This window comes from Mercenaria mercenaria, chromosome 9 (genome assembly GCF_021730395.1).
Source record: "Mercenaria mercenaria strain notata chromosome 9, MADL_Memer_1, whole genome shotgun sequence".
NCBI classification, from domain to species: domain Eukaryota; kingdom Metazoa; phylum Mollusca; class Bivalvia; order Venerida; family Veneridae; genus Mercenaria; species Mercenaria mercenaria.
Window position 1 is genome coordinate 70444339 of NC_069369.1, and position 14749 is coordinate 70459087.

The 14749-nt window shown below is 36.4% G+C and overlaps 1 protein-coding gene across 1 annotated transcript in view; it reads left to right on the forward strand.

Annotated features, from left to right (window-relative positions):
• Window positions 1-14749, forward strand: part of LOC123547408 (WD repeat-containing protein 11-like) — a 47896-nt gene that overhangs the window by 662 nt on the left and 32485 nt on the right. The window contains exons 2-14 of the mRNA XM_045334494.2: window positions 158-269; window positions 701-866; window positions 1988-2161; window positions 2676-2786; window positions 4120-4246; window positions 4504-4684; window positions 6025-6115; window positions 6744-6943; window positions 7254-7479; window positions 8682-8879; window positions 9835-9907; window positions 12204-12315; window positions 13084-13299. Of these exons, the coding sequence (XP_045190429.2) occupies window positions 158-269; window positions 701-866; window positions 1988-2161; window positions 2676-2786; window positions 4120-4246; window positions 4504-4684; window positions 6025-6115; window positions 6744-6943; window positions 7254-7479; window positions 8682-8879; window positions 9835-9907; window positions 12204-12315; window positions 13084-13299 (1987 nt within the window). The remainder of the gene's footprint in view (window positions 1-157; window positions 270-700; window positions 867-1987; window positions 2162-2675; window positions 2787-4119; window positions 4247-4503; window positions 4685-6024; window positions 6116-6743; window positions 6944-7253; window positions 7480-8681; window positions 8880-9834; window positions 9908-12203; window positions 12316-13083; window positions 13300-14749) is intronic.

The following is a 14749-nucleotide window of genomic DNA, read 5'->3' on the forward strand; positions in this document are numbered from 1 at the left end:
TTGTTTTTAAGTACAGGTGAAATTGTGAATAGAACAAAGATGAAAAAGGGCTCTTGGGCAGTATTTGTAGTTGTTCTGATTCTGAAATGTGAAATTTAAAATGTAAACTTTTCAGCTAGTATTTCATTTGTGCTGAAATGGGTTAGTTATATTTCAGGGGCTGCCAAGGTTTCATAGCATATGGTTGCTATGGTTACGCAGTAGTGGTGGACCCAGTGACCTTGCAGATAGCCCAGACATTAGGACCACATTCAGGATGTGTTACACATGTGAGTTATTATAATTCATACCATTTTAAAGACTAAGGAAACAAATGGGATTCTTCATTAAGTCAAAGGAAACTAAATTAAAATTTAATTGAAGATTGCACCCCAGGTTGCAAGTACCTGTCTAAGGATCCTTGACATTGGATAATGTACTAAGGGGATTTCAAAGCAGTTTGAGCAGTTTGACAATTTTGTTTCTAAGTAGAAAAATAAATGTTTTGCAGTTTTAATTATTTACATATACATTTACTATAAACTTGATTACTTCATAAATTCACTTTCTAAATTTAATTACAAGAAATGATTTTGTTAGTATAGATTCAAGCATGTGATTGTACAACAAAAGATTGGCTCCTGTTCTTAAAGAACAGAAATGAAAAGTTGACTGGCGTAATAATTGGGATTTGGCCACAGTTTTAAAGTTTCAATTTCAGGTACGTTGGTCTGGGGAGAATTACCATCATGCATTTGCGACAGGAAGTACATATAATCTTCATCTAGCGTGTGCAGATAGTAATGGTGTCGTAGTAATCTGGGATGTTGTTACTGGTCAAATTCGTGCAGAACTGTCTGACACCCAGCCTTCAAAACCAGTCATAGGTTTGCTAGATTTGTTTTTTGCTAGAACATAACTGGAACATGGGATGCTGTTTTTTGTTTGATTCATTTTGTCTGGAATGTACTGTTTTGTAAAACTGCACATCTTTTAATGTTGTTACACCTCTTTTAAATGTTGGTAAATTTCTGTGAAAATTATAAACAATACTTTATTTTAATGACACAGTAAAATAACCCTATAATCAATAGTCATAAATACAATATTTCACTTTGGGGGCCTCCGTGGCCAAGTCGTTAAGGTTGCTCTTCAAATCACTTGCCCCTCATTGATGTGGGTTCGTGCCTCACTCGGGGCATTGAATTCTTCATGTGAGGAAGCTATCCAGCTTGCTTACGGAAGCCCGCTCGTGATGAAATAATGCACGGAAGGGCACTTGGGGTCTTCCTCCACCATCAAAGCTAGAAAGTCGCCATATGACCTGTAATTGTGTCGGTGTGACGTTAAACCCAACAAAAAAAAATAAATATTTCTATGACTGCAATGCACCTAAAACATGCAGAATTAATGTAATTCATAGTGTGCATGTTAGCTGCAGACATGCTAGTAGCAGTGTAGCTGAATCTTGTTGATTACACTACATGTCACACAGGGGCCAGTACTTTGATGCACTCATCAGACTTTTAATGTTTGGGTTATCTGTTACTCATAGCTTAATAAATTTACTTTCAGTTGTTATCATTGTTATGTTAGAACAAAATTAGGTAGTCTTTAAATATTGTGTAGTGTGTTAAGTTTTCACAGAAATATGTTAATGTTTGATAGACGTACAAATGTAAAATAATTACCTTAAGTATGGAGTTAGAAAAGAAGTTTAGTACAGTGATGTAAGCCTTGAAAGTGAAAAAATTACATTTTTATAAAATTCTGTAAAAAAGAACAGAATATATACAGCTGAACAGTCACTTGTTATGAAGTACTGTTTAACACAGTTTCTGGGAAGATGCCTCAAACAGAAATATAGCAATATTGGATTACTAGCAATTATAATATGTTTTTTAATGAATTATTGAAATATTAGAGTGAAATATGTGCGGTATTTTCACAGTGAATTCTTCTTTATGTTCTTTCCAAAACTAAGATATTGGAATATTTTTTATTCTAGGAATTGAATGGTATAATGGTCATGATGAGTCACATGATCTTTTAATGTTGTTACGTAGTCCGGACATTCTGGAATTATGGGATGCCTTTTCTGGTGTTCGGCTCTGGAAGAAACAGTTTGGGGAACAGCTGCTGACATTTGCTCTTGATCCGTTTGACATTCAACGAATAATTTGTAAGATTTTCAATTAATTTTGTCCGTGTTACTGCTGCTGTACAGTTGGTTCATTTACCACCTTTAATTCTAGGTAAAAAGTACATTTCTTTTAGTTCCATATTGCATTGTTGCCATGTTTTGGGTTTCAATGATTTTTTTGTAGAGATAATTTGCCGAAAAACTATTGAATATAATATAGTCTTTGCTACACTACCCTGTCAGCTGTAATTCAACTAAATACAGTTGAAACTTGATATCTCGAACGCTCTTATCTCAAAATTCTTGAAGACATTTTCATATCCCGTTCAGAAAACACATGCACAAAATGTCATTTTCAATCAAATTTCAGTTATCTCGATGGAAAAAGCACAGTCCCATGGAATTCAAGATACTGAGTTTTAACTGTATCTTGAAAAGAATATCTACAAATTCTAGTTTTGCACACCCTTGGTGTTTTTGTATTAGATTATATTAGTTGCCAGGAAGTGTTTGATGGTTTCATTCTGAAAGGCTGTATTACCTGGTATTACAGTGATGTGTGATAGTCCTTTTCTGCTAGTTCTGAATGATGTCAACGTCATGAGGGAACCATCAGATGGATATGGTTGTATACGAATCTCTGATCCACAGCTAGCTGTATCAGGTGACCTGTTTATTTATTTTCCTCTTTCAGCTACATAAGGAAAGTACAGTCAAACTTGGTTTGCTCGAACTGGAATAATTGGTACACCACCCTCCGCTCAAACATATTGTCCGGTCCTGGTAAAATCCCTGTATAATGTTTTTTCTTTGATGGCTTGGACAAACAATAACTCGAACAAATTTTTCTTGTCTCGTCGAGTTCGAGCAAACAAAGTTTGACTGTAGTAGGATGGTTATAAATTTTATTCTTGGATGAGGCGAACATTTTGTGAGACTGTTTGACAGAAGACAGTGTCTGAAGTCTTTGATTTTTGTGAATATGTTGTCAGTTACCGGTATTTGCAGAGAATTTGCTACCACGATGATTTGTTAGTTTAAATAAAAAACTGTTGAAGAATGGCATACTCTGAAATCATTAATATTCGTGGGGGACTACTTTTTCGTGGCTGAGTCAATCCACAAAATTTAATCCCAACGAACAAGTAAACTTCCAATACATTTTATGATCATAAGTTGAAATCCACGAATTCATATCCCCACGAAATTGCCGTTTTGACCAAAACCATGAAATTTCATGCCCACGAAATTAAATGATTTTACAGTATATCTTTTTCAGTGAATTTTTGAAAAAAAGAGTGCATTATCTTTGACAATTTCAGTAAAAATATCAACTATATTTATATATTGGGAGAAAATATGGAATATGCAAACTTTAATTGTAACCACTATAAACATGAAATAAAAAGAAAGTTTATTTCTTGTAAAATTGTATAAAATTAAATTTCACCTTTTACACAAGATCTAACATTTTCACTTGTGGCTGTACCACTTGTGAAAATGCTGCATCTGGTGTTCAGTCGTTGGAAGATATTACAATTTTACACTGATACAAACAAGATGTCCTATATATAAATATTAAAAGAAAATAATTTATTTTTCATGATTTTGACCAGGTTTTTTAATGCTGGCAAAAGTAGTGGTCAACAAATCATAGATGAAACAAAAGAAAGAATATTGATTATTTAAGGTCTGCTGCACTTGATCAGATCTTTCTCTTTGGGGGCCTCCGTGGTTGAGTGGTTAAGATCCCTGGCTTTGAATCACTTGCCACTCATGGATTAGGGTTTCAAACCTCACTCAAGGCATAGATTTCTTTATTTGAGGAAGCATTCCAGCTGGTGCCCCCCTCCCCATATAATACCCGAAGGGGCATTTGGGGCCTTCCTCTGCCAGGAAAAGCTGGAAAGTCACCATATGACTTATAATTGTGTCGGTGCAATGTTAAACTCAACAAAAACAATAAATTAATCTGATCTTAAACTTTTTCAAAAAAGCTTCAGGGCCTCAGCGTACATATTCAAGTGGAAGTGACAGGAGTCTACCTCGAAATTCAAGTTCTCTGACCAAGATGGCTTCCCTAGCAACAAATATACTCACTGGACCAGAACAGAGTAAGAAGAGGTAACTACACAGCTAGCTAATTCTGTTTCCTTTTCTTCTGAGAAAATTTCCTTGAAATTGGATTACTGTATTTTTACCTAAATTTTGAAATACAGTTTGTAAATCATGGTTTTCTTGATGATGTGCTTGTAACTGCTAGGTATTCTTAGTTTTCAGTAATTCAGTTGGTGATTGTGCATAAATTATATTTACATTTGGTAAATCATTTATGATATGTTAGATAGTATGTATTAAAATAAAACACCTGTATTTTTCAGACAGAGTGTAAGTGATGATGACTCAGATTTACAGACTAGCTGTAAACAAGTTGTGTTTAATCCAGCGCACAAACATATCGTCTTGCTCGTGTTCCCTAGAGAAATACACATGATAGACTTGGAGGTAGATTTAACCATTGGTACTATACGGCTAGATAGAGCTTCACCAAACTTTGTTAAGGTAATGCTTCAGCAAGCTATTTCTGTATGAAATTATCTAAATAGGAAAAAGACTCGGAATTTTTATATAATTTCACCACTGTTTCCTAAGAACAAGCCGCCATTCAAAGTGTTACTGTATTGTATACTCATTTATCTGAAAATATGATAAACAGTTGGCAGGTTGTGACAGCCTTTTATGAGAAAGAAGTAACATGAAGCAAACACACAAATGTTCACATTATGTAAACTGGATAAAAACACCACCGCCAGAGGGCGTGGTCACTTTCTTTATAATTATGTATATAGTGGAAACGTTAAAATATTCTTGTGTGAAACTGCTGGCCTAATTTTAAAATAATTTCACACATATCGTCCTTGCATGACCTTCTACTAAGATTGTTCAGATTATTTTGATTCATCAAAAAACAAGGCCACTAGAGGGCATGGTCACTTTTCCCTGTATACGTATATAGTTGAAACTTTAAGAATCTTCTTGTATGAAACTGCCGGATTTGAAAATAATTTCACAAAAATGGTCCTTGTGTGACCTTCAAATTATTTTGATTTGTCATAAAACATAGCCACCAGGGGTAGTTGTCACTTTTTCCTTAATATATGTATACATTGAAATCTTTAAAAATGTTTTTGTCAGAAACAGCAGACCCAACTTTAAAACAAATGTTTCTTGGATATTTGGCCTGTGAGATCAGGGTTTGACTCTCTGCCATAATTGTTCAAATTATTGCTTTATGTTCAAAAATAGCCATGCCCATGTGTGTGACATGTATATAATATACTATTAGGCTAATATAAAAGAAACTATGAATCCAGTAATAGCTAGTGCCTTGCCTAACTCTGTAATTGTACCATTACATTATACAAACACACTTGAAGCATTTTGCACAGGTGAGTGCTTTAGGGTAAATGACCCTTTTGTTTACATAATCTAAAAATTAAAACCTGTATGACTGGATGTCTAAAAGACTGGATGACTTCAAGCATCCATCGCCACCTGACAGGGCACCAGTCATCTATCAATGCTTCATGGGTAGAAATTTTAGGACACCTTCAGTCGTCAGTCACCCTCAAGGCATTTAACTACTTCATAAGATATTATTTTCTGATAGTTGCATTATAAGCTTGAGTTCATCCACCATCATTAGAAAAAAAAAAATTACAGCACATTTGAACTTTAATTCATTTTGTCAAGATATAATTACAAACCAGTGTTTATTTCAATTTTTGCTGTTACCTATGAGCATTAACTCTGTCACACTGCAGTTAAATCTTCCATAGTAAGTAATCTGTCCACAAAAATGCACAGTTTTTTATCAAAAATATCAGTTGTCTATATTTCAGGTGTTACCTTGTAGAAATGCTGACGTGTTATATTGCCTGCATGAAAATGGAAGTGTCTCAGTGAGAGTGAGAAAACAGACAAATAATTCTGGTAAGGCTGAAAAAAGAAACTAGTTTATCGGACCTCTTTCAAAAATTTATCTGCATGCTGGCAAACACTGGTACTCGTCTATAATATATGATAAATAGATCAGTAGGGAGTATCATGCTGGTATTTTGACCTACTTTGGTTGTGCATTAAAATTCAGTATTTTGTGGTGTAAACTTCACATAGACAAATATACTAATGGAACAAAATTAGCTTTAAATGATATTCCGAAGTAAAATTTAAACAGAATCTTGGATGTTTCACTGCAATGCTAAACAGGTTAACATGTTTAGTGTAATATGCTTGGTGCTTACTGACATTCATTGTTCAATATTATATACATGACTTCAGTTTGCACACACTTGACAATGTGTAGAATACAGAATTATGCCATAATTTTCTCAGCTAATATTGTTAAAAGTGTTCTGAAAAAGGAGAACCACAGTGATGGAGTGATTTTCAGGCAGTAGTTATTAGAAAATAAACGCTTATAACTCAAAATGCTTTCACTGCACAAGTCATTCAGTAAAAATGTGATGCAACATAAAATTTAACTGTCCTTTATATCATCCTGAAAAATTATAAAGTTTATTTATTTTGCAATATAATTTTTGTTTTTCTTATTATACAGAACAAATTCAGAATAAGGATGTTAGCCTGGATATGACCTATGACCTGGTATGTCAGTCGGACTCACTAAGGTTGCTGCGTCACAGCAAAGTGTACTCTATGGTATATCATCCAGTTTGTGAGAAACAAGTGGCCCTGATACTGAGCGATAGCAGAGTTATCCTTCTTGATGTACTCTCAACTGAATTCACTAAATCTGAGGTTCTTGGCTTGTTTGTATCTTAGCTTTTATTGAATTAAATATTTCATATTAAAGGGAGGTAAACTCATTGATGTGAAAGCAGCATAATTTTATATTGATGGTATTAGTCAAAGTGACTTGAGCAATTACTTTGGCCAAATTGATAATATTACGCTATAACTTTGACAGAAATGACTTACTGCTTGACAACAACCTTAAATCACACTAAATGATTCACAGATAATGCAACACCAACGTAAAAGGCTTTTTGATGATGTGTTCTGAGGCATATAGCTATGATTTTAAATTATTTCTGTTGTTTTTGAACAGAACCAGGGTTGTATTTATGACAACAGACCAAGATTAAGTATGGCAGATATGATAAGCAGTTTCAGTATTGTGCCTCCAGGTGGAAACAGAAGCTGTTTGAAAAGGCTGATTACTCTTAAAATGGTGATGTCAGGTCTGGTTTCAGGAATTATCTCCCCTATTGTTGCCATAGCTACCATTCCATCAGTTGCAGATCTCAGTGCATCTGGCTGCCTTGCAGCTATAGGTAAGTGTTTAGATTTACTGAAATCTGTATCTTCAGCAAGCACAATATTTGTTTTTGTTGTCTCGCCCACTTTTAGTGGAAACAGACTAAGCGATCCAAATTCCAGTGGCGGCAACGGCAATGGCATCAACAGTTGGGAATAACTCAAAAACCGTTACATATATTTCTTTTGAACCTTACAGGATGATTCCGAAACTAATTTTATATCCCAATGGTGAATCCTGGCCCCCTAGTGACCTCCCCTCCCCCCCCCCCCCCCCCAACCCCATAGTGAGTCCTGGCCCCCTAGTGACATTGACCTTGAAGAAATTAGCATTTCGTATATTTGCAATACATGTAGTGATAAAAATATAATGTGAGTCTAAAATCCTCTAGCATGAGTCCAGCTGTCCTTGGGTGAGATTCTCTCTGGCGGTGGCCTTACTTTTCAAAATTTCCCTGGTTACGTGATAGGGAAAAGTTGCCTTCATGACCAAGTAGTCATGATATTGACTCTTTTGCCCCACCCCTGTATCCACTCAACCCTGTCTTGAGTTGTTATGTGAGGAAGCTGTCCAGCAGGCTTACGGAAGGTTGATAGTTCTACCAGGATGCCTGGCCATGCCTGAAATATTGCCTTAGTCAATAGTGGTGCACCTGGGGTCTTCCTTCACCTTAGAAAGCTTTAAAACTGCCATTAGGCCTGAACTTTGTTTATGTGACTTAAAATCCAACAAAACAAACAACAGGGAAGATTACAGACTACTAATTTATTTCAGTGTGAAATATTCCCTGTTGGGGTACCGGTACATGTGTTAGTAACAATTTTTACCAAATGCACTGTAGTTTTACCTGTGATATGCCATAATAAAATCTGAAATACTCTTGAAATAGTGATGTTAAACATGAGACTGCAAAGCAAACCAGTGTTTGATCTAAATTGTAAAACATAATATGTTTACTTCTGGGTAGTATCACCAAGAAATATAAAATGAATGGAAGCAATGGTGAGGTCCATATTGTGTTTTTTAATGACTGTTCAGTCTATGAAGTGCATATGGAAGTACCATGTACTATTTGTAACATCATAGGAAAAATAAAGATCAAGTTTTTGTATTTATAGTTTAAAAATGATACCACGATAGTGTGCACTGGACAACGTCACATTCAATAAAGCAGGAAATATACAAATTAAGTATATTTGCTGTTTTATTTTCATACAGGATCAGGTATTGGAACCATTCAACTTGTGAACGTATTCAATGGTCAGATTGAAAATGAGTTCAAGTTATTCATGTCACCAGTCCGTGGCGTACAGTGGATCGATGCACGCAGACTGCTAGCTTTCTCATACCCAGATCCACCCTCATATGGAAACAGAGCAGTTAAAAGTGACATAGTCATCCTGAATATCATATCAGGTTTGATTTTAAATAATTAAATTTACATCAAAATTTTTGAAATTTTGAAATTAAGGAAGCTTTTTCATATGTTTAAAAATAGTTCTGTGTGCTTAGCTCAGTACGAAGAGCGCAGACCTTAGACTGTGGGGACAAGAGTTCAATCCTTGGGTAATGTGTATTTTTCACTGTGATAGAAGACATTGTTTCTAAAGTCATTTGAGCTGCGCCATGAGAAAATCAACATAATGGCTTTGCATGGATGCACAGGCTGGTCTGGATCCATGCTGGTAGCAAAGCCACTATGTTGATTTTCTCATGGTGCGGCTCATTTTTCCTCCACTGATTGATGTTGAGAAGTTGTTAGTCACTTGCTGGGAACAGGTTGGTACTGTTACAGAATTCAGGAACTGTAATTTGGTCAACTGCCCATCATTACATAACTGCAATACAGTTGATAAAATGAGCTGCGCCATGAGAAAACCAACATAGTGCGTTTGCGACCAGCATGGATCCAGACCAGCCTGTGCGTCCGCGCAGTCTGGTCAGGCTCCATGCTGTTCGCTTTTAAAGCCTATTGGAATTGGAGAAACTGTTAGCGAACAGCATGGATCCTGACGAGACTGCGCGGATGCGCAGGCTGGTCTGGATCCATGCTGGTCGCAAAGCCACTATGTTGGTTTTCCCATGGCACGGCTCATTAAGGGTCATGAATCGAAAACAAACAAACTCTTTAAAGTGCATTTAAGCATTGCAATTCTTTCTTAATTATGGGCAATGTCAACATTTCTACGTGGATTTTGCACATTATGTATCTATGTCAGTTTTCACTAATCCAAACAGGGCACAGTGTGAGTTAAAAGCCTATGTCAAAATAATTGCAGATTTAGATAGATTTTTGGATATTTTTGCTTTTGCTCAGGATCAGCAGATTTCACTGAAGGTTGAGACCGTTTCAATGTAGATTTATTTATAGGTAAAGTTGATGCGATGTTTGAAGGCATGGATAAAAAAGGCCCTATTTTGATGGTGGAAGTGTCTGCATCAAGGTACGTTTTACTGAAATTACAGGATGGAGATAAGAATAAAATTAACTTGCTTCTAGTAAGCCAAACATACTCATAAACTGAAACATTTTAGCCCTTACCCTGCTAAATTTCAATAATGACCTTGTCCATCTTCCGATGTGGACAGTACCATTAACAGTTAAAAGGGATGCTTACCAAAAAGATACTGACTGAATGGCAGACAGTGCAGATCATGATCAGAGTGCATGGAATTGCAAGCTGATCGTGATCTGCACTGGTCGCAAAGGCAGAATCAATTGCTGCCAACAGACTAAAGGTTAAACAGGGTCTATGGACATTCTTGAAAATGTTGAGAAAAGAAATTTTGAAATAATAGCATTCAGCTTCTTTAAAGGTGGATAATCAGATTTTGGCCATGTAACGGATTTGTTCGAAACTTTAGCATCTGATCATTTACACTCATTTATGTTCACTTAACACTTAATACAAATTAGATTTTCACTGGAGGTATTTTTAAAATTTCATTTTCCTATCCTGGTTGCCCAACCAAGATAGAGTTATTTTATCATAAGTATAAATTTGATAAACATACTTTGCCTAAGGAAATGTATAAATATTAGACATATTGTAATATATTTTGTAAAATATTTGCATTAAAAATTATGTATTTAGATGGAATTCATTAGAAACGCAAGTTTAAAAAATTATTATTACCTCCCTTTGCATATCTTGGTTGCGCAACCAAGATAGATTGGAAATAAATGAATTCAGAAGCTACACACAGCTTTAAAACTTGCATTTTGGTTCAGATTGTTCAATAGTTGATATGTCTATCAAATGCAAATGTAAAACTAGACATTGTATCGAAATAAAAAGATATACCCAGCTTTTTATATACTTTCATATTAAAGGGGAGTAATTACAAAATTTTATAAAAATAATGAAATATACATTTCAAATAGGAATCTAACTCTGTGTAATCGGTCTTTTTGTTCCTTAAATAATTCTCTACCAGAATATACAAAAAGTTAAAAATGTCATTAAATGTTGATTAAATGTGATTGACCACCTTTAAAGTTTCTGATGTAGTTTATCAACAGAATTATTTGTTTGTTTGTTAACCCTTACACTGCTAAATTTCTATAATGAACTTTTCCCTTACAATTTGGACAGTACCATTATCTGTTAAAAGGGGTGCTTACCAAAAAGATGCTGACTGAATGGCGAACAGTGCAGATCATGATAAGAGTGCATGGACGTGCAGGCTGATCATGATCTACACTGGTCGCAAAGGTAGAATCAACCGTGTCCAGCATGGTAAGGGTTAACACAATAAGTTATAATGGTTATGACAATGAATACAGAAATTATGAACAAAATGAGCAAGTTGGAAATGGTCTTATTGACATCAGTTAAATCAAATTTAAAAGCGGATTTAAGAAAATTGTTTTTATTCAGCAGTTGTGTATAAATGCCTGATGGCTTTTTATGCCCCCGGCATCTACTGATGCGGGAGGCATATAGTGATTGTCCTGTCCGTTCGTCCGTACGAGGTTAACCAAATGGGACCGTTTCGTTTAGCATCAATACCCCTTACTAGAATGACTTGATACTAATGCAGATGTAACCTCTGACCATTCCTCATCTTCAGACATCACCTGACCTCACTTTGACCTTGACCTCATTTTGGACTTGGGTTGCTTTATATGGGCCATCTCTTGGTTAACCAAATGGGACCGTTTCGTCAATAATCAATACCCCTTGCAAGAATGAATTGATACTAATACAGATGTAACCTGTGACCATTCCTCATCTTCAAACATCACCTGACCTCAGTTTGACCTTGACCTTGACCTCATTTTGGACTTAAGTTGCTTTGTATCGACAAGGATGCCACCGGGGGCATCAAGCGTTTATTGAACGCAGTTCCTTGTTCTTTCTGAAATACAGTTGAATCTTGGTGTCTCAGATTTCCAAGGGATGAAGTGTTTCACCTCGAAATAAGCGATTTTTGACTTAAAATGATATTTTGTGCATGTGTTTTCGGGGCTGGATTTGAAAATATTTGAGATAGCGGGAATTCTGAATTAAGTGAGTTTGAGATATTGAGTTTCAGCTGTACTTTAACACTGATCTGTAGGTATCAGGTTTTGATTTTTCTTAGGCTCTTTACCTAAAGTGACTTATATTTAGCACCAAAGTTGTTATAAATTTTTCTCTGTGAAACCAGTATGCTTTTGATGAATAGATAAATGGTGATATGTTATTGTCTTCTGTAATTTCTAGTAAATTGAGAGTGAGGATAAATATTTTTCAGGAATTATTGTGTTGTAGTGTTCAAACATGGGTCAATGGAGTTATGGAACTTGAGAACTAGGCAGCTGGTCAGAGAACTGGTTATACCTGAACTTATCAGGCCTGTAGATGTTGTAAGTTCATAAATGGTATATTACTGTTACTGTAGATTTGGTACTGTTCATAGCACTTTATTTTTCCAGTAGGGGCCTCCATTGCCAAGTGGTTATGGTTGCTGTCTACAAATGACTTGCCCCTCACAGATGTGGGTTTGAGCCTCACTTTGGGAGTAGAATTCTTCATGTGAGGAAGCCATCCAACTGGCATACAGAAGGTTGGCAGTTTTAACAGGGTGCCCACCTGTGATGAAATAATGCCTCCACCATGAAAAGTTGGAAAATTGCCATATGACCTATAACTGTGCTGGTGTGACGCTAAACCCAACAATTTATTATTTTTTTTCAATATTAGCTTTCACTGTCCAGTGTATAGTATTGAAAAGTGCTACAGGAAGTCTGCATTTCTTTGTTTGTTAATTACTTCCTTTAACATGATAAAATATTTCATTACATGTTTTTAAATTTTTTTTCCCCACCCATTTAAAAATGAAAATTGCATTAAAGTACAGATATGTATATGTGAAAGTAACTACCAGTTGTGGATTTAAAAACATTTTCAAACAGATTTTCTCTTCATTAGATATATTACATAATTATACTACTGGTTGATGGTAGAATCTAGATAAAGCATTTGTATTTTACTCTATAGAGAACTTTGTATTGTCTGGCAGTATGTGAAACATTTCCCTTGGCAGGTATGTTGGTGCCTCACTTACAGCATCTTGAGATGATATGAAATGATGAGACACTGTCAATACAGATTCTCTTTTCCTCTTTATATAGGGCTGGTATCCTTACATGAGTGTACATAAAAGGGAGAAAACAGTCATTGACAGCACCACTGGAAAAGAGAAGAAATTAGAAAGACATGTTTACAGGGAGCAGCTGTTCATCTGTGGCCAGATAGATGGGGGATGTCCGTTGATGAGGCTGACTCTCGAAGATGGTATAATGTCAGGGGCACTGAGTTTCAACCATGATTCTTTGTTCGAAGGACAGGTATGGTGTAATGTCATAGACACTGTGTTTAAACCATAATTCTCTGTTTGGAGGCCAGATATGGTGTAATGTCAGGGGCACTGTGTTTTGGCCATAATTCTCTGTTTGAAGGCCAGGTATGGTGTAATGTCAGGGGCACTGTGTTTTAACCATAATTCTCTGTTTGAAGGCCAGGTATGGTGTAATGTCCTAGGCACTGTGTTTTGGCCATAATTCTCTGTTTGGATGCCAGGTATGGTGTAATGTCCTAGGCACTGTGTTTTGGCCATAATTCTCTGTTTGGAGGCCAGATATGGTGTAATGTCAGGGGCACTGTGTTTTAACCATAATTCTCTGTTTGGGGTCCAGGTATGGTGTAATATCCTAGGCACTGTGTTTTGGCCATAATTCTCTGTTTGGATGCCAGGTATGGTGTAATGTCAGGGGCACTGTGTTTTAACCATGATTCTCTGTTTGGGGTCCAGGTATGGTGTAATGTCAGGGGCACTGTGTTTTAACCATGATTCTTTGTTGAAGGATAGGTATGGTATAGTGATAAGTGTCAGGGGCTCTGTGTTTCAACCATGATTCTCTGTTTGAAGGACAGGTATGGTGTAATGTCAGGGGTACTATGTTTCAACCATGATTCTCTGTTTGAAGGACAGGTATGGTATAGTGTCAGGGGCACTGTGTTTCAACCATGATTCTCTGTTTGAAGGACAGGTATGGTATAGTGTCAGGGGCACTGTGTTTCAACCATGATCCTCTGTTTGAAGGACAGGTATGGTATAGTGTCAGGGGCACTGTGTTTCAACCATGATTCTCTGTTTGAAGGACAGGTATGGTATAGTGTCAGGGGCACTGTGTTTCAACCATGATTCTCTGTTTGAAGGACAGGTATGTATAGTGTCAGGGGCACTGTGTTTCAACCATGATTCTTGTTTGAAGGATAGGTATGGTATAGTGTCAGGGCACTGTGTTTCAACCATGATTCTCTGTTTGAAGGACAGGTATGGTATAGTGTCAGGGCTCTGTGTTTCAACCATGATTCTCTGTTTGAAGGACAGATATGGTATAGGTCAGGGCACTGTGTTTCAACCATGATTCACTGTTTGAAGGACAGGTATGGTATAGTGTCAGGGGCACTGTGTTTCAACCATGATTCTCTGTTTGAAGGACAGGTATGGTATAGTGTCAGGGGCTCTGTGTTTCAACCATGATTCTCTGTTTGAAGAACAGGTATTGTATAGTGTCAGGGGCTCTGTGTTTCAACCATGATTCTCTGTTTGAAGAACAGGTATTGTATAGTGTCAGGGGCACTGTGTTTCAACCATGATTCTCTGTTTGAAGGACAGGTATGGTATAGTGTCAGGGGCTCTGTGTTTCAACCATGATTCTCTGTTTGAAGGACAGGTATGGTATAGTGTCAGGGGCACTGTGTTTCAACCATGATTCTCTGTTTGAAGGACAG